The sequence below is a fragment of the Hippopotamus amphibius genome, chromosome 15, assembly GCF_030028045.1.
Source record: "Hippopotamus amphibius kiboko isolate mHipAmp2 chromosome 15, mHipAmp2.hap2, whole genome shotgun sequence".
Taxonomy (NCBI): Eukaryota; Metazoa; Chordata; class Mammalia; order Artiodactyla; family Hippopotamidae; genus Hippopotamus; species Hippopotamus amphibius.
In genome coordinates this window covers 2,523,723-2,548,694 of record NC_080200.1, presented here as the reverse complement: position 1 = coordinate 2,548,694, position 24,972 = coordinate 2,523,723, and the positions used below count along the sequence as shown (strand labels likewise).

Sequence of the window (24,972 nt, the reverse complement as noted above, 5' to 3'; positions counted from 1 at the left end):
AATAAAGAAGGTGCGCAATTGATCAGGGAAGGGGTCGATGGACATTGATCAGGGGAGGGGCGCGGATGGCGGGAGAGGATATTGATCGGGGGAGGGGCGCTGACTGGGGGGGGGAGGGCAGAAGATGGAAGGGCGTGTGGGGAGGGAGAGAAGCCGCTGCAGGCTGGGGGGCGGGGGGGCTGGCAGAGGAGCGCCAACCCGCCAGGAGACGTGCTGACTGGGCCAGAAAGGAGAGGCCTCTCGGCTCCGAGCCCTTCACACAGGGGCTCCGAGAGGGGGGAGCGGGTCTCACGGCTCCTTCCTCCCTGCGTCCCTCCTCCCTGTGGGGTCTGCCGGGGGGGGGGGGGGGCGCCTGAACCCACTGGGGCACTTGGGCGCCCTCATTTAGTCCGGGGACCAGGGGTCCTGCCCGCGCGGTGCTGGTGGGGTCCTCCCCAGACCCAGATAGGGGGCTTCGCCTTCCCCATAACCCTCGGGGCTCTCTCATCCATCTTTCACCTTCCGTGCCCGACCCCCCCCCCCCACCAGCCCCACAAAATTCCTTCCAACTCCCAGCCCTGGCTGTGCCCCTCCCTCCCTCTAGTCCCCTCCACGGCGCCCCTGGGCCCCCAAGCCAAAGCCCACATGTGAGGTCTTCCAGGTTCAGGCTGGCTCCCCATCATTTCTAGCCCTTGGCAGCACTGCTGTGCCGGACCCCAGGCTCCAACCCCTCCCCACCCAGGCAGGGCCCTGATGCCTCCCCCCACCCAAGGTTCCTCCACAGTCCCCGTGCCACCCTCTCTGGGTCCCCAGTGGGGCCCAGAGAACCGAAGGTCCCCCCCCACCACCCATTCCCACCCCCACCCCCCTGCCTGCCTTGGTGTCCCTCCCCTTCCAGGCCATCCACGTGGGGTGACGCCCCCTCCCCCATGCAGAGGCCGACAACGGGGGAGGGGAGGCAGGGGTGGGGGAGGCTGGGGAAGGGTTGAGAGGGCAGGGCCCCCTCCCTGTCACTTTTATTAGCTTTGGTTTCTGAAGCAATTAGGACATTCCCAGCCTCCCGTGGGGAGGGCTGTCGGGTGGGGGCGGGAGAGGAAACGCCTGGCTCCCTGAGCACTGTGGGGGCAGGGGTGTCCAGGCCGGGACAGAACCCAAAGCGGGGGGGAGGGGGGGGTCCTGGGGCCACGCCAGCTCGGTGCGAGACCCTGACCAAGTGATCCCTCTGGATCCTGGCCGGGGCTCTGTAAAGCAGGACCCTTAATAATTTGGGTGTGCCAGGCGGTCTTGGCCTCTCAGCGCCCTTTCTGGAGAACACCGCTGCCCTGATGCTGCAGACCCTTCAGAGACTCCCCAGGAGGTGCCCAAGGCCAGAAGAAGAGACTGAGGTTCAGAGTGGGTGAAGCAGAGCTGGGCACGGGCCCTGGTCTCCTGATCCCAGCACCTGCAGCGGAAGTCTGGGCAGGGAGGGAGGGCCCCCTGAGCTGCCAGTAGCAACCTGGCACGCCCCGGACAGGGGCCAGGCTGTGGCGGGAGGCTCCTTGGGCTTGGTCAGTGTGCAGGATGGGGATGCGACGACCTCTCCAGCTCCTCCACGGCCCCTCCCCATGGACTCTGCGGCAGGGGACCCTCTCACAGTGGCTTGAAGATTCGAATGTGACCCCTGGGGACCCCACACATCCCCACGCGCTATGGTTCTGGGGATTTGGAGATGCTGGGGCGCCCTGAGGAGGTTTCTCTGTGCATCTGGGCCTTGGAGGTGCTGCTCTCTGGCTGTTTTATATCCCGCGACTCCCCCCTCCCCAACACGCATCAGGGAGCATGGCTCTGGGGTCCAGCCACCACCCTTGAACACCGCCTGCCGACACATTCCCGCCTGCACGCAACACAGATGCGGACCCCAGCCCGGAGGCGGGTGTTGGCGACGCGTGCGCAGGGGCCGAGGTCACCTCCCACCCCGAGGGACGCTGGGAGCCACGAGCCTCAGTTCCAGACCCACGGAGACTCTGCCCCGCACTGCTGTGCAGCCGCAGCAACGCGCTCCTCCTCTCTGAGCCTCCCTGTCGCGTCCTCCGCCAGCCTCGCGCCCCCGGCCCTGGTGCACTCTAGGCTGCAGGGTGCCAATCCTGCCTCCGGCGCCCCCTCCCACCTCGCAGGCTCTACGGGGAGGCCCCGCCCCTGCAAGGGCTGCCTCCGTTTCCCCACCTGCCCCTGGGGTCCTGGGGTCCCCTGCCACCCCGCCCCGCGCCTCCCTCTCCTGTGGTCCCTCCCTCCGCCCAGCGTGGGAGGGGATGAAGGCTGGGGGGTTGAAAGCGTGGGCTGACGCAGTGTGTGATCCCGGGCAAACCCCTCGCCTCTGTGAGCCTCAGTCTTCCCGTCGGTACAAATGGGGCCAGGGTGGTGATAACCCCAGCCCCACAGCAGCCCTGCCAGGAGCGGCCCCTGGCAGGATTTGGGGCCGTACCACATCCCCGGGTATGGGCTCGAGGCCCTGGGAGGACCGGGGAGGCTGGGCCCCCCTTCCACACTCAACGGCCGCCGTGCCAGGGGTGCGGCTGGGGGGGGCGGCACGGGACCCAGCGTGCCCAGGCCGGCCCCTCTGCCCTGCCCCTCCCACCCCCCCGCCAGCCGGCCTCTTGGCCCCTACCTGTGCCTGATAAATGCCCGTTCGATCCCTTGGTCCTAATCCCACAAAGGAACGGTTTGCAGGGGACGTGCCGGGCGTAGAGTAGGCTGCGGGGAGGAGAGAGACCGAAAGCCCGTTAGCGCGCAGGGTGGGGGCGCGGGAGCACCAGAGAGGGTGGCCGCGGCCCAGGGTCACACAGCCGGGCCTTCGCGTCGGCGCCTCTGAGCGTGCCGCCCTCCCCCGCATGGTCCGGGCCCCAGGGTCACGCGGGCGGGCGGCTGCCGAGAGGGAAGGCGCAGGAGGAAAGATTCATGATCCAGAAGCCGCCTGTAAATTATTCAGAGCGCTCCGCTGCCTGGTCCATCCTGCTCCCGCCGCCTGCATCCCGCCGCGTGGGGCGCCGTGAATTATTGAGGGCGTTTTATTTATTAATTTCCCTCCTGGAGAGAGCACGGGGAAGGCTGCGTGTGCGTGCACATACATATATATCTGATTATATTTTAATCTCACTGACGACGGTTTGCCGGCAAGTGAACGATGTGCAACCCAGGCCGGGGAGGGGACGGGGGTGGCGGGAGGGTCCCCACGTGGTCTCCGCCGGAGCACAGCTAAGTGGGAGGCGCTGAGGCTTGCTGGGATGCGGGAAGCAGGCTGGACCTGCAGTTCAGAAGGCGGTGCAGGGGAAAGGAGAAGAAACCCACGTTTCTTCCTCGCCTGTGAAGTGTCTACCGTATGCCAGGCACCGGGCACCATCCCATTTTAACCCTCAGCGGCCTCCACGCGGCAGATGTGATCATTGTGCCCATTTCACAGATGAGAAAGTAGGGAGAGTAGGTGATGACCAGCACTGCATGCCGACTCTGTCCTCTGCACCCGGCCTCCTGCTAAATGTCCTCCCTGATCTACTGCACCGACTCGCTCCCCACTGCCCTCTGGTGACGGTCCCATTTTGCGGCTGAGAAAAACTGAGGCTCAGAGAGGGGAGGACGTTTGCCCAAGGTCACACAGCGAGCGAGCTGCAGGGACAGAATTAGAACCCAGTGCCCCACCGCCGCATCTTGGTGTTTGGAGAAAGCCCGTCTGCATGTGAGGCTGCCCCGGGTCTTCGCAGGCGGGGGATGCAGGGGAAGAAATGCCAGGGGCAGGGGTGCTCCATGCGGTGGGGGGGGGGGGGGGGAGGGCGATGGGGCCCAGGTGGAAGTGCTGGCTCCTCCTGCCCAGGTGGGGTGAGGAATCTCATCTGGGGAGCGAGGGAGAGAGAGACACCCACAAAGGAAGGGGGTTTAGGGAGAGGCTGGGGGCAGAGCCACCGCTGATGGGGTAGACCCCAGGACGGGATTCCGAGCTTCTTCCCAGCCTGGAGCAAACCTGGACGGGGGAGATGGGTGCACTGGGGGCTGGCAAGCTGTAATCTGGAGCCACATCCAGAAAGTGGAAAGCTCTAGAAGGTTAGGAGAGCAAGCCAGGGCCTCCCACCAGGCTACCACCTGGACCCACGTCCAGAGAGCAGAAAGTTCTAGAAGGTGAGGCCGCCAACCCAGGGCCTCCTGGGGTCAGGTGGGCAGGTGGGGTCTGTCCTGTCTGCAGGTGTGGCCCAGCCCGGGTCACCAGCAGGAACACGGCCCCCCTGTGGCCAGCTGCCCCCGAGAATCTGGGACTCTGGAGTTTCTATGTGCGATGCCCTGATTTTAAAACCACCACCACCACCGCAGCAGGTTCTCATTTTCCGCAGACAAAAGGCATCTGGGGGCCGGGTCTGGCCCCCTCCGGCCTCCCGTTTGAGGTCTTCACCTACTGTCAGCTGCTTGTCGCACGGAGGAGGGTTCGGAGGCCCAGAGGGGGTACACGGGGGCCCCAGGCCACTCGGCCCGCGGGGGCGGACCCCAGACGCGCCCCTGGCCGTCCCCTCAGGATGCCTCGGCCCTGCGTGGACCAGGCCTTCATCTGAGGACCCACCAAACTCGCCGGTACCCACCGGGCCGGGCCTGAGCCCCTGACCCCAGCAGCGGGGGGCCAGGGAGGGGAGGGGCCCCTCGGGGACACCTTCCCGGGTGCTTACAGGGCGAGGTCGGCGACGAGCTTCCTCCCTCGGAGGTGGGTTTGGTGGCGGGGGGGAGCGCCAGCCGCGGCAGCCCGGGGGGCGGGGGTGCCAGCATCTGAGCAGAAAGGCAGGGACTGGACATTTTGAGCTGGCCACTTCCATTTAACTGGGGGGAACAGAGAGACAGGTGGTTAAGGCGGCGGACGCCCCCTCCGCCGCGGGCTGCCGTCCAGCCCGGGGCCGTGGACCGGCCTGGTGGGCGTGGCCGGGACGAGTTTGGTGGGTGCCAGTGCTTGCCTGACCCCGCAGGCCTCCGGCATCCTGAGGTCCCTTCCCTGCCTCCTCAGGCCACTGTGTGCCCCCCTGCTCTCCTTCCACGCCTCCTAGGCAGCATCGCTGGACCTCACGGGCGGCCCCGGCCCATCTCCCCGCCTTCGCCGCAAGTATACATTCGTTCATCCGTCACCTCGCCCGCGATGCCCACATCCGCACCGAAAAGGCTCCGAACACCGAAAGGCTTTGGTGGAAGCCTGGCCAAAGCCGGCCCGAGCTCCGCCGTCACCGCATCTGATTTCGGGGCTTCCTAGAATACGTGCTGTCCACTCGGACATCCGCAAAAGCCCGCGTTCCCACCCGGTCCAGCTCCGGAGGCTGCGGACCCGGCCGCCGGCGACACAGAAGCTGCCCCGGAGGAGGGGGGCTGCCTGACACTCGCGCCAGGGCCCCGGGGAGGTCACGCCACCCCCTGCCCAACTCACCGGTCCAGGTTGCTGACTGGCCGGGTCGCAGGCCAGCGAGACGAGATCTTTGAGGGGGTCCTGGGGGTTGAGGTGTGGCGGGTAGCGGATGGCCGTGTGCGGGAAGTAGGTGGAGGCCGTCTGGGGCAGGATGGAGGTGGTGGGGAAGTGCAGGGCCGAGGACGGGTGAGGGCTCCGGGCGATCCCTGCGGAGAGGGGAGCAGGCAGTGGTCACCGGGGGCTCCCGCCAGGCCGCCCTGTCCCCGAGTGACCGCGTTTGTGCGTGTGGGTCACTCCCGCATCATGGCACCTCTAATAATACGTGCATGTCCAGGTGCACTGACTCCACTGTGACCCCATGGGGTTCTGGTGTCATCCCTTTTAAAGTTTTTATTTACTTTTATTTTAAAACATTTATTTTTGGCTGGCGGGATCTTAGTCCCCTGACCAGGGACTGAACCCGAGCCCTCGGCAGTGAAAGCGTGGAGTCCTAACCACTGCACTGCCAGGGAACTCCCATCACCTTTTTTTTAAAACAGAGTGTTGACCGGTGGCTCACAGAGGGAACACCCACAGCCCCACAGCAAGGAGGTGGCAGACCCGGGCTTCGAGCCCAGGCCGACTGGCCCCACAGCCCGCAACCTGACCCGGGGCTCAGCCAGCTCTTTCCATATATGGCCGGCAGGTCAATATTTCTTTTGCAATTGAGATATCATTTACACACTATAAAATCCACCCTTCTAAAGTCTACAATTCACCGTTTTTTTTTTTTTTTTCTTTAGCGCATTCACGGATCTGGGCAACCATCCCTATAATCTCTCTTAGAACATTCTCACCTCGCCAAAGGAGACCCCCCCCCACCCCCTGACAACCAGGAACCCACTCTCCGTGTCTGTGGATCTGTCTGTTCTGGACGTTTCCCGTCAGTGGAGTCACCCCCTGTGTGTCCTCCTGTGTCTGCGTCTCTCCCTGAGCCTCGTGTCCGCAGGGTCCGTCCACGTGGTGGCGCGTGTCAGGGCTTCCCCCCTTTTCATGGCTGAGTATTCCAGTGTGGTATCAGCTTTTATTTATTTATTTTTCCTTTTTCTAAACAATTCAGTGACGTGCAGTATATTTACTTTGTAGTTCCAGAACCATTTCATTCCCCCCAAAAGAAGCCCCGTGTCCACTAGCGGTCACTCCCCCTTCCTCTCTCTCTGGCCAGAGAGTCAATGTTTTCGGCTTTTCAGGCCATAGGGTCACTGACGCGGCTACTCAACTCTGCCCTTATGGCCTGAAAGCCGCCACAGGCGTGTAAGCGGATGGGTGTGGCCCTGTGACAATAAAACTTTATTTACAAGAATGGTGGTGGTGGGGGAGGGGCTGCCGTGCTGTGGCAGGGGTGTGTGTGTGTGTCTGCCCCAGCGTGGAACCAAATCGTTACTATCGACCTATCATCACAGCCAAGGGGCTACAGGTGGCATTCAAGCTCTTATTTAACTCATCCTGATTTAACTCATTCGGTCCTACGGGCAGCCCTGGGAGGGGGATGTTTATGAGCCCTCATGGACAGGTGATGAGCTCCGCTCGTGCCTGCGGTTGCTGGAGCCCGTCTCCTCTGCTGGGAGTGTGATGCTTCCTGTCTGTGTGGCCGCGAGTGCCCGTATCCCTGCGTGGCCTGCTTGTGTCCTTCTCGGCGTCTGCCGCCTCCTGCGGCCATCCAACCCCAGGGTCTGTCTGTGGGTCACTCGAGTATGACATATGGGGAGCAGGTTGAGGGGTGAGCCCCGGGCTGCACCTCCATGTACAGAAGGGGAAACGGAGGCCCCCCAAAGAATCAGGACTGGGCACTCTCTCCACGGCACCGCAGGCTTTCTTGCCTGGTTGGGAGGCTACAGCAATAGGACTCGTGGTCAGATGACCGGCAGGACTTCCCTGGCCACAAGGGGCCTGGTCAGAGGGCCCAGCCACCTCTCCCCGCCCCGGGGCCCAGAATGCTCACCACTGTGCACGGCGATGACGGGCCGGTGGTGCTGGGTGAAGCTGGAGAGGCGAGGCGAGTCCTGGGGAGACGGACTGTTGAAAGGGGACTTGTCCATCTCTGTTTTCTTCACCGGGGATGAGATGCCTGCAGGGAGGGCCAGAGGGTCAAGGGCCGGCAGGCAGAGTCGCGCCACCCCCAGGACCCCTGGACCTCCCCACAGTGCCCCTGCCCCTCCTTCTCCCAGCGACCCGTGAGCGAGGGGCCGGGAGCCCATTGTAAGGAGAGGCAAACCGAGGCTCAGAGCTGGGAAGGGGGCCATCCAGGGTCACATGGCCCACAGGAGGAGGAGCCTGATGCCACAGGGGCCCCTGGATGACACAGCCTGGCCCCCACCTCTCTCCTTCCAGACATGGATCCGCTCAGGGCTGCCCTGTCCCCTGGGGAAGCCAGAGCCCTGGAGAAAGCGGCAGGGTGGGAAGAGGGGAGGGTGTGGTCCAAAGCCCGAGTGGCTCCGTGCTTGTGCCCCCACCCCTGACCCTTACGTGGTGGAGGGAGTGATCATGAGTATTAAATGAGATACAATAGGTAAAGCCATTAGACCAGGACCCGGCACACACCCACAGGCTGGAGTTACTTGCTGCCATTCCTCTGCAGACGGGGGTCTCACTACCTACCCCCGTGGCCCTGGGGAACCTACACGGTCTCCAGCTTGGCCTCAATGAATAAGTGGTGTAAAATGGACACAAACAGACTCTGCAGAGGCTTTTTCTAGTGACAGCAAAGGATGGCGACGTGCCTGAAAAAAGGCAGAGTTCTCGGCCTGGCCCCTTCTCTGGAATTGGGCTCTGGGGGATGAGGGGCCTGGAAACAGACATACTCAGAAATTATTTTAAAATTCATTTCAGGGCTTGCTAGGTGGCTCAGTGGTTAAGAATCCGCCTGCCAACACAGGGGACACGGGTTCAATCCCTGCTCCAGCAAGACCCCACATGCCGCGGAGCAACTAAGCCCGTGCGCCACAACTATTGAGCCTGTGCTCTAGAGCCCACGAGCCACAACTATTGAGCCCACGTGCTGCAACTACTGAAGCCCACGTGTGCCTAGAGTCCGTGCTCTGCAACAAGAGAAGCCACCGCAATGAGGAACCCGTGCACCACAAGGAAGACCCAACACAGCCAATAAATAAATAAATAAATAAATTTAAAATAAGTAAATAAAAATAAAATTCATTTTAGGGTGAAACACACCCGGTGAGATCCACAGTGGATTCACATACGGTGAGAGGTGTTTTTTTTTTTTTAAATAATTGTTTAAAAAATTCCTTACATAGTTTTTACTGGCGTATAGTTGATTTACAATGCTGTTAGCTTCAGGAGCACAGCTAAGTGAATCAGTTATACATGCACGTGTATTCCCTCTCTCTTAGGTTCTTTTCCACACAGGTCACCACAGTACTGAGCAGGGTTCGTTGTAGGAGCTCTACGGCAGGTCCTTATTCGTTCTCTATTCGGTACACAGTAGTATGTACATGTTAATCCCAATCTCCCAATGTATCTGGCCCCCTCTCCTTTCCCCGCTGGGAACCATAAGTTTGTCTTCTAAGTTTGTGACTCTATTTTTATTTTCTAAATAAGTTCATTTGTACCATTTTTTTTTTTAAGATTCCATATATGAGCGATACCATACGGTACTTGGCTTTCTCTGTCTGACTCACTTCACCCAGTACGACACCCTCTAGGGTCATACTACCTCCCACCCAGCACGACGGGGCCTCTCAGGCTGCAGACATCGGGGCTGGGTCACTCTCTGTGGGGCCGTCCTGGGCCCCACCCCCTCGATGCCAGGAGCACCCCCAGTCATGACAACCACAGATGTCCCCAGACATGGCCCAGGGTCCCCTGGGGCAGCATTTCCCCAGTTAGGACCCCGACTCTCCTCCAAGGCCCACCACCACAGTTTCTGGGGTCTTGGGCCGGCGGTTCTGTGTTTGGGCGTCTGCCTGCGTTCCTAGCAGCGGCCCATCCGGGAGGCTACTGCATCCCACACCCCCCCCACCGTGGCGTCCCCATGTGGGGGTGCTTCTGTCCTCGATCCGGGAACCAGCCCCTGACGGGCGGGCACCCGGGCCACCAACTGCGTTTGCTGTTACAAACGCCCCTGCCCCGGACGGCTCCGGGCGTGCATTGGCTGTGTGTGTGTGTGTGTGTGTGTGTGTGTGTGTGTGTGTGTGTGTGTGTGTGTGTGTGTGTGTGTGTGTGTGTGTGTGTGTGTGTGTGTGTGTGTGTGTGTGTGTGTGTGTGTGTGTGTGTGTGTGTGTGTGTGTGTGTGTGTGTGTGTGTGTGTGTGTGTGTGTGTGTGTGTGTTGGGGGTGCGGGGGGGATCGTGTCCTGGGATGCGGCGGGCAGCGCAGAGGGACCTGGAGGCCAGGCGGGGCCTTGGGAGCAGGCCCGGGCTTTCCCAGGGACCGGAGGAGCTGGCGGGACGCAGGGCGGCCGGCGCGGAGGAGGTGGGCCCTGCAGACTGGGTGTCTGTGTGCGTGCGTGTGGGTGTGTCTAGGAGGGTGGCGGGCTCCCGGCTGGCGCGGTGCTGCGGCAGGAATGAGGTTAGGGCTGTCAGACGCTCACTTAGGAGGATTTCCTAGAACAGCCTGTCCTCGATGGAAATAGCCCTGGGCGCGGACCCCGCCCCCAGCCGCACCTCCGCAGGCCCTCCTACAGCCTCGGAGGCCGGGTCTGCGGGAGCCGGGGCGGGGCGGGGCGGGGCAGGGGCGGAGGGGGCGGGGCAGGGGGAGAGCAGGGGGAGGGGGAGGGGGAGGGCGGGGGGAGAGGAGGGGGAGAGGAGGGGGAGGGGGAGGGCAGGGGGGAGAGGAGGGGGAGGGCAGGGGGGAGAGGAGGGGGAGGGCAGGGGGGAGAGGAGGGGGAGGGGAGGGCAGGGGGAGGGCAGGGGGCCCACCCGACACTGCCTGAGAGTGGTGTCGCCCTAGTACCCCTGCACGCGCCTGCGTTCCTGCATCTGAATGGTCCCCATTCCTTCGACAAACACGCCCCACGTGAGCCACCTCCGCGGTTAACACAGGGCCCGCGTGTCCCCATCAAAGCAGGCGTCTCTCCATTTAACAGGCGTGCCCTTGACCTCCCCGGATCTGAGCGGCCATCTTCCTGCTCCACAGACGTACCTACAGGTCCCCTCAGCATCGCTATGTGCCCCCGTCGAAGATAACAAACCTTAGCGGACACACGTGCCCGTAGGTGCCCCGCCCCCGAGCGTCTGTCCACTTGCTTGTCACACGTGCCTGTCTGTCCCCCGTTTAAGCACATACGCTTCATCTAACGGGGGCCTCTACATCCCCCACCTGAGCACCCGCCTGGCTGCTAGTCTGACAAACTAGCCCATCCACCCCCCTTGCAATGCCAGTTCCGGGGGTGGGGGGGCCCACTGCAGCCACCGCGGGGGCTCCAGGGCCCAGACCCAGCGTGGGCCGAGAGCGTGCAGAGTGGACGGGGCCGTGGATGGAGCGCAGTTCTGCTGGGATCGGCCACCACTCAGTGGCCGCTTTGCTGTGCAGGAGCCTCGCCACGCCTTGCCCAGCACTGCTGACACCAGGCCGTCATCCTTGGTGGGCCCGTCCTGGGCGCTGTGGGGCGAAGTGCAGCACCCCTCGTCCCACCCACGCGATGCCAGGAGCCCACCTCCCCAAGTCATGATGACCAGAGATGTCCCAGACACCACCACCCAGGGGCGGGCAGAACTGACTCTCTGAGGTCTTGGGGCTGGGATTCAAATGCAATTCTGCAACTCAACAGGCCACGCTCTCCCACCCCTTCCGCCCTCCAGTTCAAAAAGAGATCGGGTAAGAGACCTCCTAGGTGGCGCAGTGGTTAAGAATCTGCCTGCCAGTGCAGGGGACAGAGGTTCAATCCCTGCCCCAGGAAGATACCACATGCCACGGAGCAACTAAGCCTGTGCACCACAACTACTGAAGCCCACGTGCCTAGAGCCCGTGCTCCGCAACAAGAGAAGCCACCAAAATGAGGAGCCTGTGCACCACAATGAAGAGTAGCCCCCTCTCGCCACAACTAGAGAAAGCCCATGTGCAGCAACGAAGACCCAACAGAGCCAATAAAAATAAATTAATTAATAAATTAATAAAACAAAAACAAAAAGAGATGGGGTAAGCCCCCCTGGGTAACAGAGGAGCGAGATGAGAGTTACCCATTTCACTTCATATAATAACTGCCTGTGGGAGGCCCATGTCTCCTGGTGGGGAGCCACAGAAGCCTCAAGAGCAAAGCACTCTGGGACCCCCCCTTCTGCCTCACTTGGGTGGGTAATCAGGGAGGGCCTCGGGAGGAGGTGGCCAGGAGGAGAAAGGGTGCTCTTGCCCTCCTGGCCCGGGCACAGAGAGGGCAAAGGCCTGGAAGCTGGTGTATGGGGCCTGAGCGATGAGGCTGCAGGGGTCTTGCCTGGGTGGGGCTGGCATGATCCCCTCAGGCCTCTGTCCCTCCCTGGCACCAGAGTGTGGAGGCTGGCGGGGAGAGGGGGGGTGGTTAGCTGAGCGCTGCCTGAGGTGGCCACAGCAGAGGAAGCGAGAGAGTGCTCTAATCAGCTTAACCCCCTTAATGAACAGCTAATTGGGGGCTGTCTAGACAGGAAGCTGGAGGAAGCCGGGAGGAGGAGAAACAGGAGGAGGGGCAGGAAGGGGAAGAAGAGGGAGGGAGACGAGGAGGGGGAGGAAATGATAGAATCCATCTCCCCACAGAGGCGTGAGCACCCAGATCGCAGGGACAGGCAGTTTGTACTGAGACTCCCATAGGAGGGAGTGAGTCTACCATCACCTGAGGCAACCAATGGGAGCCATAGGAGGACTGACCCCCCTCTGGCATTCCTTTCCAGCTCTGTGATTTCCTCATCACACACCAGAAGCTGTTACGGGCTTCCTCCTTGACCTCCCCCATCATGGCCACTTCATGCTCAGGGCAGGAAGGTTGGACCAAGCCCCAGTGACTTTCTCTAGCATTTCCTTCCTCTTAAATTTTGGGTGGGTTTTTTTTTTTTTTTTTTTAAGTGTCCTGAATTGAAAGCTGGGTTCTTTATTTCCAGCCTTTCTCTTTTTTCCAATTAAGGCTATAATTTTTCCTCTCAAGGCTGCTGTGGCTACATCAGCACAGGCTGTCTTTCAGCTCTATATAGTGTACACTTTATATGTACACAACCTTTTCAATCACAAAGTTAATGAGAGGTGCTTTTGAGTTCCCAATCAGTAAACAACAGGGCAGAAGTGAACTGTCTCCTAATATCTGCTTTACCCTTCTTCCTTAGTAATAGAACCCTTGAATTTGAGATGGGCACATAACTGCCCCAAATAAGACTACATTTACTAGCAGCCTTCGCAGCAGAGTATGGCCTTAGGACTAACTCAGAGGCCCGGTGATAAGCAGAAGAGGTAAGTGCATCTCCTAAAAATTATTCTCAAAGGGAGTGGACATGCCCAGACTTGACCCTTCTTTCCTGCTGGCTGGAAAGCAGACATGATGGCTGGAGCTCCAGCAGTTATCTTGAACCATGAGGTAGGAATGAAAACCACATTCAGTGGTGCATAAGGCAGGAGACTAAGTCCCTCACATCACACTTGCCCAGGGCTGCTGATGGCTGGACATTTACTTGCAAGAGAAATGCACTTCCTTTTGGGTTTTCTGTTATCCACAATCAGACTTAAAGCTTATTAAATACAGGTCTTTATAGAGGCAAACTTGAGAGAGACAGGGAACCCACAGAGACACTTTGGCCCATAAATTAGAGCCTAATAAATAGAGAGGTCCTCCCAGCATTAGGTACCTGTCCCGGGAGCCCACAATGAGGAAGAGGGGGGACCCCTGGGACCTCAGATGTCACAACCAGCTGTGTTAGAGACCGATTCCAAGAGATGGGAATTTTATAAAGACATGAACACCAAGAAACACTCCTGTTTCCTGGTCACTTATCATGTGCCAGACGGTCGCTTTATTCACATTCTACCACATCTTCCTTCCAACTCTCCAAAAGAATGACCGTTTTCATCTCTCCCACTTTGGAGATGAGGCAACCAAGGCTCAGAGAAGTTAAGTCACCTGCCCAAGGTTACACAGCCCACACAGTGGGTCAAAGGCAGAGCTGGGATTTGAACCCTGGTCTCTCTGATGCCTGAACCTGCCCTTACTTTCTTTTTCTTTGTTTCTTTCAGAATAGTTGATTTACAATGATTCAGGTGTGCAGCAAAATGAGTCAGTTCTCTCTCTCTCTATATATATATATCATATTCTTTTCCATTATAGTGAACCTGCCCTCTTAATTGTAATGTTATATTGCTTCTCAAGAATCCTGTAGGTATGGCACTTTGTATAGACAGATTTTTTTTTTTATAAGAAATCAGACTCTACAGGGATAGGGAAGAAGGAAAGAGGAGGAGGAGGAAGAGAGATAGAAACAAATCCTAAGATATATTGGGTACTTATTATGTGCCAGACCTGTTTTAGGGACATCAAATGCATTAATTCACTTAATCCCCACAGCAACCCTATGGGGTGGGTACTGCAGGTATTAACACTCCCATTTTACAGACGAAGAAACCAAGGCCCATAGGGGTGGGGTCACCAGGAAGCTGTACCGGCCAGGGGACTCGAGTGTCCACGTTCATAACCACTAGGCTATACGGTAGGATGAACCCTTGATCCCGTAGCGCCATGCTTCTAAAACTTGGGGGCACTGACCCCGCTGAGAATCTGAGGAACGCCAGGGAGGTCCTCCCCACAGGCAAACCATTTCCTTTAAATCTAGCGCTGGCTCGCTGGAGAGCAGAATCTTAAGCTGAAAGGGATTCTTTGTTTTGGCGGCGTGGTGGAGCTTGTGGGATCTTAGTTCCCCCATCAGGGATCGAACCCGGGCCCCCTGCAGTGGAAGCGCGGTGTCTTAACCACTGGACCGCCAGGGAGGTCCCAGAGAAGGATTCTTTAGATGAGAACCGTGGTGGAGATGGAAACTCCGAAGAAGGGAAATCTTTGGAGAATGCCCTTAAGGAGACGGTAAGTAAACAAAGGATCCGGAGGGGCCACCGCTCAACAGAAAAAAGCCTCTCCGGAACTGCTGACCCTGCAAAACAGGAACCCCATCAAAGAGACACTCTGGAGAGGACCCTATGAGGACAGAGGAGCACAAGGAAATGTACGGGGGAAAAAGATGCTATGAGGAAAGAGGCGGGGCTCCTAGGAACTGCAACCACAGGGAGCAAGATCCCGTGCAGATGGGAATCACGCAAAAAACAAAAACAAACCCCAGGGAGGACCCCAGTGGAAAGGGAACCTCTAGTTGAGGGTCTACGGCAGACCCCAGGAAGAAGCACCCTGTTGATGAGAATCGCTACTGAGTCAATTCTGTGTAGCAGGAACCCCAGAGCGATGGGCCGCTACCAAGCAGAGAGCAGGAAAGTGCGGCAAGGGATGATCTCCGCCCTCCCCGGCCAGAGCGGAACCAAAGAGCTCCGGGAACGAGAACCCGGACTTTACTTCCAGCCGCGCGCAGCCCGCGCGACTACAACTCCCAGGAGGCCCCGCGGCTCCAGGCCAACACCCCGCTCCCTGGCGCCCGCGCAGCGCCTGCCGGAATACGTAGTCCCCGCCTCGGTAACCCCGACCGGAAGGTCGGTCAGCCCCCGCCGCCAACCCCACCTCCTTCCATGTCCTCCGTCCAGTTGCGGCTGCTACTCGTAGGAGAGCTGGGCGAGGTGTAGTAATCGCCGCCGGGGCTCGTGTCCACGTCTTCCTCCATCGAGCCCGATTTGTGCCGCTTGCTCCTGAGGGGCGAGGGAGGAAGCCAGTGGGCCGGTTACCACGGAGACGCGGGGGCCCGGTGGGCTTTGCTATTTCCGGCTCTTAGGGGGCGGGGCGAGGAGGGTGCTATCGCGAGACGTCACGCGAGCCGCGGACTTGCAGCTGGTTCTCAGATAACACCTGCTTGAACCTGCCCATCACTTGGATGGGACACCTGGGGCCAGAGGCAGGGAGGGACTCAGCCGAGGTCCAAGCTGGCAAGCTAGCAGAGTGCAGATTAAAGCCCTGAAGGCCTGGCTGATTGCCTCAGTACAACCTGGTAGGATTATAAGCCCACTTTACAGATAAGGAAACCGAGGCAAACAGAATGTGACCCGCTCACCATCACACAGCGTATCTCAGCAAGAACCGGTGTGTGTTCTCATGGAGTCTGAAGGGCTAGGCCTGTAGGCTGTGGGAGCCCAGCCTGGGGTGTCAAGCTGGGGAAAGAGCCACTTGGGGGCTGGGTTTTGAAGGATAAGTAAGAGTTTCCCAGGTGGAACGTGAAAACAGGGAGAGGAATGAACCCTCTGGGACCAGACGGAGGTGGGTGGGGGGCCGGGGACATACCCGCTGGAGGATGTGCTGGGTAGCGTTCTTCTCATGCCGGTACTGGCTGGATTTAGGTCATATGCCAAGTGTCCCTGCAGCTCCCCCAGGGAGAAGTTGGGTCCTGTTCCAGTCACCACAGGTGCTGTGGAGGGCGACAGAGAGGAAGGTGAAGGAGGGAACAAGCTGCAGTTTGCCCTGGAGGGGTGGGGAGAGCCGTCTTCCGGCTGGAAGTCAAAAGGGAACCCCTTCCCAAAGTGGCCTGATTCCTAATTTGGCTGAAACTGGCTGTATACTATGGATCAGAAGAACAAGGCCATTGAGAGAGGCCAAGGTCACACTGTGAGGCAGAGGCATAGCCAGAGCTGGAGGCCAAGCTTCCCAGAACTCCCAGAGGCAGGCTCTGCTGATCTGCACAGGGAGGATGATGGTTAGGGTTAAGGCAGGATAGTGCCCAGAGTTCCCTGGGGTGGGATTCAAATGGGGGGTGTGTGGGGATGGGGGTGGGTCCCCAGCAGGTCCATAGGTAAGGCAAGAGGACAGGAAGCAAAGCAGGTGGGGGGCCCTCTGGGGTCTCTTGGGGTGGGGTGAGGGAGGCCTCAGGAAGCAGGGATGCTGGGGTGGAAGGTTCTTTAGCCTTTCCACCCCAGCATCTGGAGTCTTTCCTGGGAAGAGCATATCACCCTGACCTTGGACTCTGGGAAGGGCCTGGATACCTCCCTTCCTAGGAACCTTGGCATGGGGACAAGGGTGGCTGGAGAGGATGTGGCGGAGTGGGGCAGGGTGATGGGCTCCTTCCTCCTCCCTCCCCGAGTCCCTTTCCCTCTTGGAGCGCCCATCCCGAGGCCACTTCTCCTTTCTGACAGCCCTCCCCCGTGTGGGCCCCTCCCCGCTGCGGGTCCCAGCACAGGGTGGGCAGGGACACTTACTCCGGGACACTTGGATGAGCTCAGTGACACTGAACACACCGGAGGTGACGAAGCTCTCCTGGAAGTCGGTGGTGTCTGGAAAAGAGAGGAAGGATGAGGGTCAGCAGGCAGCCAGCTGAGCTGGGTCTGTTCCCCGCCCTTGACACCTCCGGGCTGCCCAGACTCCAGGGGCTGGACCCAGCCTGGGCGGTCACCCTGTCTACTCCCTCCCCCACCGCCGCAGCCCTGCGGCGGGAAGATGGCCAGCTCAGCCCCTCCAAGCCGACGGGGAGTCCTCTGCCCTGATGCAGCTGAAGCAGATCTCCTTTCCTGAGTCTCTGCTCAGTCCTTCTCACTGCAGCCTCAGCCAGCCTCCCCTTCTCCAGTCTGGACCTTCACACAGCCTCCCAGCCTTCCTCTGCAGCCCCCATGCTGTGGCAGGCTGCACATGCGAGTGGAGGCCAGACCTGGGTTCACACCTCAGCTTGGCTGTCAGCTCGGCGTGTGACCTTGGACAAGTCCCTTTACTTCCTGAACTTCAATGCTCCCTGATCTCAGAAGTTGTGAGCTATGAATCCTACTATCTAGGAGGGACCAGCTTGCTTCCTTTGCCTCAACCCATACAGTCTCTTAGCCTTCTGCCTCCAGGCTGGGAGCCCTGTGGTGTCCCCAGTGTCTGGACCAGAGCCTGGCACATGGCAGGGGCTCAGAACCACGGGCTGAAGGGAGGGTCCACAAGCAGCAGTTAAAATTCCCAGTGTGCATGGACCCACTCCTGCCTGATGTCAAAGGAAAAGGGACCCTCCACTCTGGGCGGCCGTGGTTTAGACCCATTTCATGGATCTGGAAACTGAGGCACCTCCCCAAGATGGCAGGAGCCCTGGCCAACCTGAGACTGCTGGGAGCAGGCCGGTCCTGCCCAGAGACCCTCACAGGCAGGACCCGTTACCAGGCACCTTCAGTATCTGCCCCCCAAGCTGGGTACTGGGGACACAGTGGGGAACAAGACAATTGGAGCAGCTGCCCTCCTGGACTCACAGCCCAGGGTGGGTGACAGACGCCCCACAAGAGCAGGAAGTCAAAAACACCTGTACATGAATATTCACAGCAGCATGATTTACAGTAGCTGAAATTGGAGACAACCCAAATGTCCATCAGGGATGATGGATACACAAAATGTGGTCCCTCCATACCCGGGAGCATCACTCAGCCACGAAAAGGAGAGAAGCCCTGACACGCGCTACCACGTGGAGGGACCCTGAGGACACGAGGCTCAGGGAGAGAAGCAGACACAGAAGGACACACAGGGTATGACTCCATTGATGGGAAATGTCCAGAACAGGCAGCTCCACAAACACAGAGAGTGGGTTCGTGGTCATCCGAGGAGGGGGAGTGACTGACGGAGATGGGGTTGCTATTTGGGGTGATGAGAATGTTCTGCAACTAGACAGAGGTGATAGGCGTGCAGCTCTGTGAATGAACTTAATGCCACTGAATGGTACATTTTAATAGGGTTAAAATTCTACACTTTATGTGTGTTGTATCACAATTAAAAAAAGTTTTTAAAGATCAGTAAGTTAAATGTGAGACGTGTCAGGCAGTGGTAAGGCAGGCAAGGTTGGGGGAGCCTGCTGGCGAGGGGACCTATTTTACACAAAGGGCTCAGAGAAGGCGTCCCCGGGAGGGTGACATTCAACCAGGATCTCAAGGTGGAGGTAGGTAAGGGGAACACGTGAGTTAAAATTTGGGAAGTGCCCAGATAGCCCCTGGCACAGGGAAACTGCCTTGTGAGGATCAGCTGCCCCAGTTAGGATGATCTTAAACTTGGCATTTGGCCACCTCCCTGTGGGCCACGATGTTCCTGGCAGTGGGAATGGCTTGTGCAAAGGCCCCGGGGTTGGGACACACTTGGCAAATTGCAGGCCAACAGGGCTGGAGTTGAAGGAGCTGGAGAGAAAGTGGAGGCGGGACCCACTGACTGGCAGCTCTTGGCTTTGTGGGGTGGTGGGAGCAGTTCTTGTCCAGGCCCCCAGAGGGCAGCACGGTGCACAGGGAGCTCCCAGCAGTGCCCAGCTCCCCAGCTGTCCACCACCCTAGCCCCCTGCCTATGAGCTGTGTGGCCACCATTTATTGAGCAGTTACTACCTGCCCAGGCCCACGATGGGAGGCTCAGGACCACAACATCCCGAGGAGGACAGGGCGGTGGCTCCCAGTGTCCAGGGGAAGTGGCCATGGCCATTTCCTGCTGACCCAGCTGGCCAGCTGCTGTCAGCACACCCCTCCGCCCCACCCCCACCGGGGTTTCCTGTTTGTGCAGTGCTCGCCCAGCTCCATCTCCAGGGGACTCCCTGGCGGGCGGGGAGGAAGTGATTTCCTCCACCAGACGCTGGAGCTCCCCACGGGACCAAGCCAAGCGCATGGCCCCCGCCGTCTGCCTTGAACATCTGGCTTGGAGGGAGGCGCCTGGGGATCACAGGAGGCCAAGGAGGGCTCGGTTCACAGATGGCCAGTGAGGTGTGCCCTGGGGGCCTGTGAACCTCCTGGAATCATCCAGCCTCCCTGTGCCTGGCTGTGATGGCCCGTCCAACGGGGATGCCCTCACCCACTGGCTGTTTCTTCCTTTCTCCCTTTTCATCTCCCTTCCTTCCTCGCCCCTGATGTACTCTCCCTCTAGTTTCTGTTTTTCCCTCTGCTTCACCCCTCCTTCTCTCCTTGTTTGCTTTCTACAAATGTTTTTTGAGCACCTAGTGCGTACCAGGTCCTGTTCTAGGTACTGAGGACACAGTAGTGATCAAAACAAACACCTCTGCCCCTGAGGAGGTGATGTTCCACTAGGTGAGATAAGCAAACACGCATGCGATTACCAAGCAACTAAGCAAATACATACGCAATCACTAACTTCCTCTAAAGGAAATAAAACAGAGGGCTGAGACTGAGAGTGGCTGAGGCTGCTTGAGCTGAGGGGTTTGGGGAAGACCTCGCTGAGAGGGAAGCATTTGAGCTGAGACCTGGGTGATCTGGAGAGAGAGAGCAGTTAGCTGTCCAGACAGAAGGCACAGCATGTACAAAGGCCCTGGGACAGGATGGTGCTTGGTGTGTTGGAGGAACAGTGAGAGGCCAATGTGGCTGGAGCAGAGTAAGCCAGAGGGAGCGGGGGAAGAAGTGAGGGCAGGGAGGGGACTTGGGCTTTTAACCCTAGAGGAAGTGAGGGTGGGAGCCCTGGAGGGCTGTGGGCAGAGGAGGGGCGGAGCCTGACTCAGGTGCTCACGGGCGCCCTCTGACCACTTCAGGGAGGACAGACTGTGGGGGGCAGGAGCCAGGGGACCAGAGTAGAAACAGGGCCTCTGCAGCTTCCAATTCCTTTCCGTCCTTTAGGGCTCTGCGCCCAGCCCTGCCACAGGCAGATTCTCCCACTTCCCACCCCCCCAACATAGAACTGACTTGTCCTACTCATCCGCTCCATGTCCCATGAGACTGTAGGGCCCGCCAGGGCCTCTCCTGGGTGGGGAGCACCTCAGATGCTGGGGCTCAGGGTCATGGGTTCTAACCCCGATTCCCTGGATGATGCCCTTGCGAAGGCCCACATTCCTCTCCAGGCCTCAGTCTCCTCCTCTGCAAAATGGCACAACAGCAACACCTACTCCAGAGCACGGCTGTGAGGAGTGACTCAGGTCTCACACAGGACCACACAGAACCCAGAGGGGGTGCTCCTAAAACAACTCCTAAATAAAACATAGGGACGGGGCCGTGCCCTCCACCCCCGCTGCCTCCAGACTCACCCAGTGTGATGGGCTTGCTGTCCTCCTGGTCGGAGCCCATCCCTGCCCGGGGACTGCTGCTCTGCTCCGCGTCTGCAAAGAGAGGGAGAGGGAATTAGTGACATCCCAGGGACCGCCACCCTGGGGGGGAGGAGGAGATGTCAGCCCAGTGCTAGGCTGGCCAGCGCCGTGGAGACGGTGGTCTAGAACACGGCGTGGCCCCCTCCCTGACTGCTGCCCCAGGGGTCATGGACGTCTGAGGTCACTGGGCGCCAGCCTGCCTGCGTCCTGAAACATGGTGACGCCCGAGTGTAGAGGCTGGCTCAGGCATGGGGAAGGGCTCTCCGAGCCTCGGTTTCCTCACCTGTCAAGTGAGGATAACATTTAATCCTGCCTCTGCCGTAGGACGTGGGAACTCTCATGTTCATTTCACAGATGGGAACACTGAGGCCAGAGAGGTGAGTCCTTGACCCCTCGGGCCCCGCCCCCTGCCTCTGCATTCGGAGTCCTGGGGGCCCGGCCCGCGGTCTTGGGTTGCCACTCAGGGTCCCCAGAGAGGGGGCCAAGGGGCATATTTCTGCAGCTGTGATGTTCCCCTCCCCACCCCCAGCCTGGCTTGGGGGCTCCCTCCCACCCCGGCCCCCACCCCTCCACCTTATCTAAAAATAATCAGGCTCCTTGGCAGCCGGGTGAAGCAGACAGACGCTGAGCTCAGCGTTATTGGCTCTGGAGGCCTAAATGGAGGGCGCGTGGAGCCAGCCCCCTTCTGCAGCTCCCACACCCTCCACCCCGAAGTGGTGGGGGTGGGGGGAGGGAGGGAGAGCACATGGACAAGCCCCGTGGGACAAGACCCCTAGCCCTCCCCATTTGTCTTGCAGGTCAAGGACAAAGGTGGCCAGAATGGGCATCAAATGCCAGAGAAAGAGAATCCGTCCCCACCCACCTGCCACACTCCAAGGCCCAGATCTAATCATCGCTGTGTGACCTCAGGCAAGTCGCTTAACCTCCCTGAGCCTCAGAGTTCTCTCTTCCAAATGTGGTAAAGCATCTCACAGGCCTGACCGGGTTGCCAGGAGTTGGCAAGGAGAGGATACATATGAAGCGCTTAGGGCACACGGAGCTCTAGATCCCTGGTAACCTCCCCTTATTAGTATTACTATTATTTTTAAATCCCTAACATGACGGCAGATGTGGTGCCTTCTCGGTCTCGTTTCACAGGCTCCCTTAAATCACGAAGAGGGCCACAAATCTGGTCTTGTTAGCGTACCCGTTCTGCAGGCAAGGAAAACGGACGGTGAGAATGATGAAAAAGTGCTCCTCCACACCCCCTGCTGTTATTTTTTTCTACAGTCGTGTATCACTTTATTTATTTATTCATTTACTTATTTATTGGCCGTGCCGCGTGGGGGATCTTAGCTCCTGGAGCAGGGAGCTGACGGGACCTGTGCCCCTGCAGCGGAAGCGCAGCGACCTAACCATTGGACTACCAGGGAGGTCCCCCCCTCCTGTTACTTTAATTCGGTACTTCAGGCGGGCACCCAGCACGGCGCATGCGTGAGCCGCGCGGATTCTGCATTCAGCTGCCGGGGTTCCTCTCCCGGCTCTGGGAGCCTTGGAGGAGGCCAGGTGGTGGGGGGAGGTCCCTTCCCCTCCTGGGGCCCCCGTGCACCCAGGGTTGCTGGATGTGATAATAATGCTGACGCCTTCCACAACACTCACTGAGCCCTCGGGGCCTGCCTGGCATCGCGCCTGTGCCTTTGCACACGCTGCGCGCTGAGCACCTACTGGCAGCCGGGACCGGGGATGCTGTAAACAGCACAGGAGCAGCCCCGCCTGCCTCAGTTTCCACATCCATGGCAGGAGCGGACGCAGGCAGCCCTCCTTGGCTCGGCTGAGCAGCCCCCGCGTGGCCAACTGGGCCGGGCAGGGCTGAGCAGCGGTGAGAGGGCTGTGCCCGGCTCGGCCCCGCGCCCTGTGGTTGCTCCCGGGCTGGGCAGCCGGCGGCCCCTTGGAGCCGGCCCGTCCCGCTTGGACGGCCGCACAGCTGGGCACGGGTGGCCACTCGGTTGGGAAGGGCCCAGCCCGGGCAGCCAGCCGTTGGGCTCCAGGCCTCGGGCACAGACCCTCTTCCAGAACCAGCGCCCACACGGGCTCAGCAGGTAGCAGTGCCCGGCTGGCACTCAGGCGGCTACCCAAGAAGGAGGATGTTTCTTGAGCACCGCCTGTGTGCTTGCGCTTTGGAACGGGGCAGTAGGGGCTGTGGGCCTCAGGTGCCACCCCTCATCTCTCTCTGTGCCTCACTCCCCTCATCTGTGAAATGGGCGCAATTACAGCATCTCCCTCAGAGGCTGTTCGGGAGGAAAACAGTGATATGAATGCAATCAGGGGCCCCAAACAGTGGCTGGTGTGCAGTGAGCCCTTCACCAACGGGAGGGAGGGTTTATAACTATTATTACTATCTCCTTGGTGTTTCCGTCTTGGGTGCTATTACTCTCTATGGATTGAAAGCCATGGCCCTAGGCTACGGCTGGCTCTAATCTAGAGCCCTCATCCATTGCTCTGTGACCTCAGGCCAGCCATATCACCTGTCTGAGCCTCAGTTTTCTCATCTGTAAAATGGGAATACAAAAAACCCACCTCCCAGGGTCGGTCGGGTCTCCAAGTCAGCTAATGACATGTGTAAAAGGGTCAGCATCAAACTGACATTCAAGACATGGCAGGTTTCAGGAGCAATTGTCAATGAGTGTTTGAAATTCTGGTTTCTAATCGATCGTTGCTGGCATTTAGAAATGCAATTGGTTTGGGGGTGTTAATCTTCTATCCTGCAACCTTGCTGAACTCACATACTAGTTTTTTTTTTTTCTTTTTCTTTTTTGGCCATGTGGCATGCGGGGTCTCTTTACCGACCAGGGAGCGAACCTGCACCCCTTGCGGTGGAAGCACAGCGTCCTAACCACTGGACTGCCGAGGAGTCCCACATATTAGTTCTAAGAGCCTTTTTTTGGGGGGGGGGGCAGGTTGCTTGGGATTATCTATGTAGACCATCATATCACTTGCAAATACAGCTAATTTTATTCCTTCCTAATCTGTATGCCTTTGATTTCTTTTTCTTGCCTTACTGCACTGGCTTGGACTTCCAGAAATCTGCTGACTGAAGTAGTGAGAGCAGGTGTCCTTGTCTTGCTTCTGATCTTAGGGGGAACCCATTCAGTTTCTCACCACTAAAAATGATATTAGGGACTTCCCTGGTGGCACAGTGGTTAAGAATCCACCTGCCAGTGCAGGGGACACAGGTTCGATCCCTGGTCCAGGAAGATTCCACATGTTGTGGAGCAACTACGCCCATGTGCTACAACTACTGAGCCTGTGCTCTAGAGCCCACAAGCCACAACTACTACAGCCCTCGCGTGGGCTCTAGGTCCCTGAGCCCATGTGCTGCAATTATGGAAGCCCGTGTGCCTAGAGGCTGCACTCCGCAACAAGAAGCCACTGCGAGGAGAAGCCCGTGCACCGCAACGAATAGTAGCCCTGCTTGCCGTAACTGGAGAAAGCCTGAGCGCAGCAACAAAGACCCAACACAGCCAAAAATAAAGAAAAAAAAAAAAAAAAAGAATGATGCTAGCTGTGGGTTTCTGCAGATCCCTTCATTGGGCTGAAGAAGCTCTCGCTCTCCCTCTTTTTTATTTCCTATACTCCTGGGAGTTCTTTTTAAATTTAAATAAGTGTAGTTTCTAAATAATATGATGTAATGATATACCATCTCATTAAACATTTTTTATTTGATTTTTAGATTGTGTTGAAATATACATAACATAAACTATACCATTTAACTATTTCTAAATGTACAGTTTAGTGGCATTAAGTACATTCACAGTGTTGTGTGACCATCCCCACCGTCCATCTCCAGAACGTTCTCATTTTCCCAAACCGAAACTCTCTCCCCATGAAACACGGGCTCCCCACCCCCTCCTCCAGCCCCTGGCCCCACCATCTACTTCCTGTCTCTTTGGATCTACTCCTCTAGGGACCTCCTGGGAGTGGAATCAGACAGTATCTGTCCTGCGTCTGGCTTCTCTCACTGAGCATCGCGTCCTCAAGGTTCTTCCACGTGGTAGCAGGGGTCAGAACCTCCTTCCTTTTTATTGTGCCATATTATTTTAAATCACCTCCAAAACCTCAAACTACTTCTCACCCACCTGCTGACCACTTGCCTGTCATTTGGCTACTGGAAACCCCGTCTTCTGGAGTCATCCATGATGGAAGCCCCTAGCCACATGCGACTTGAAATTTAAATTGGCTAAAGCAAAAAGAAATGAAAATTTCAGGACTTTGGCCGTACCAGCCACCTTGCAATACTTGACAGGCACACGTGGCTAGTGGTGACTGAATTGGACCGCACTGAATACACCATCACCACACAAAGTTCTATCGGGCTGAGCTGCTCTGGATGTTTCCATGAAAAATCAGAAAAACAAAAGAAAGGACACATAATTCTTCCTCCTCCCATCTACTTAGAGACCCAGCCCTGAAATGGACCTTGCTTTGGTCTGAACAGATGGACCTAGAGCGCATA

At 58.5% G+C, this 24,972-nt stretch overlaps 1 protein-coding gene and 1 long non-coding RNA gene across 7 annotated transcripts in view; one reads left to right on the top strand and one right to left on the bottom strand.

Annotated features, from left to right (window-relative positions):
* The window catches only part of NFIC (nuclear factor I C), a 66,224-nt gene that overhangs the window by 2,641 nt on the left and 38,611 nt on the right, over window positions 1-24,972 (bottom strand). For 2 of the 6 annotated variants that reach the window (XM_057710343.1, XM_057710342.1), the window contains exons 3-9: window positions 20,421-20,492; window positions 16,663-16,737; window positions 15,755-15,878; window positions 15,044-15,168; window positions 7,362-7,487; window positions 5,402-5,586; window positions 4,662-4,809 (exon numbers count right to left, since the gene is read on the bottom strand). In XM_057710343.1, coding sequence (XP_057566326.1) covers window positions 4,662-4,809; window positions 5,402-5,586; window positions 7,362-7,487; window positions 15,044-15,168; window positions 15,755-15,878; window positions 16,663-16,737; window positions 20,421-20,492 — 855 coding nt within the window. Of the gene's footprint in view, window positions 1-2,623; window positions 2,710-4,661; window positions 4,810-5,401; window positions 5,587-7,361; window positions 7,488-15,043; window positions 15,169-15,754; window positions 15,879-16,662; window positions 16,738-20,420; window positions 20,493-24,972 lie in introns of all 6 variants that reach the window. The other 4 variants (XM_057710347.1, XM_057710346.1, XM_057710344.1 and 1 more) reach the window with 3 other exon arrangements.
* Window positions 19,603-21,339, top strand: LOC130837419 (uncharacterized). The gene is made up of 3 exons (XR_009049285.1): window positions 19,603-19,777; window positions 20,805-20,857; window positions 21,278-21,339. It is a non-coding gene; the product is annotated as an uncharacterized LOC130837419 (long non-coding RNA).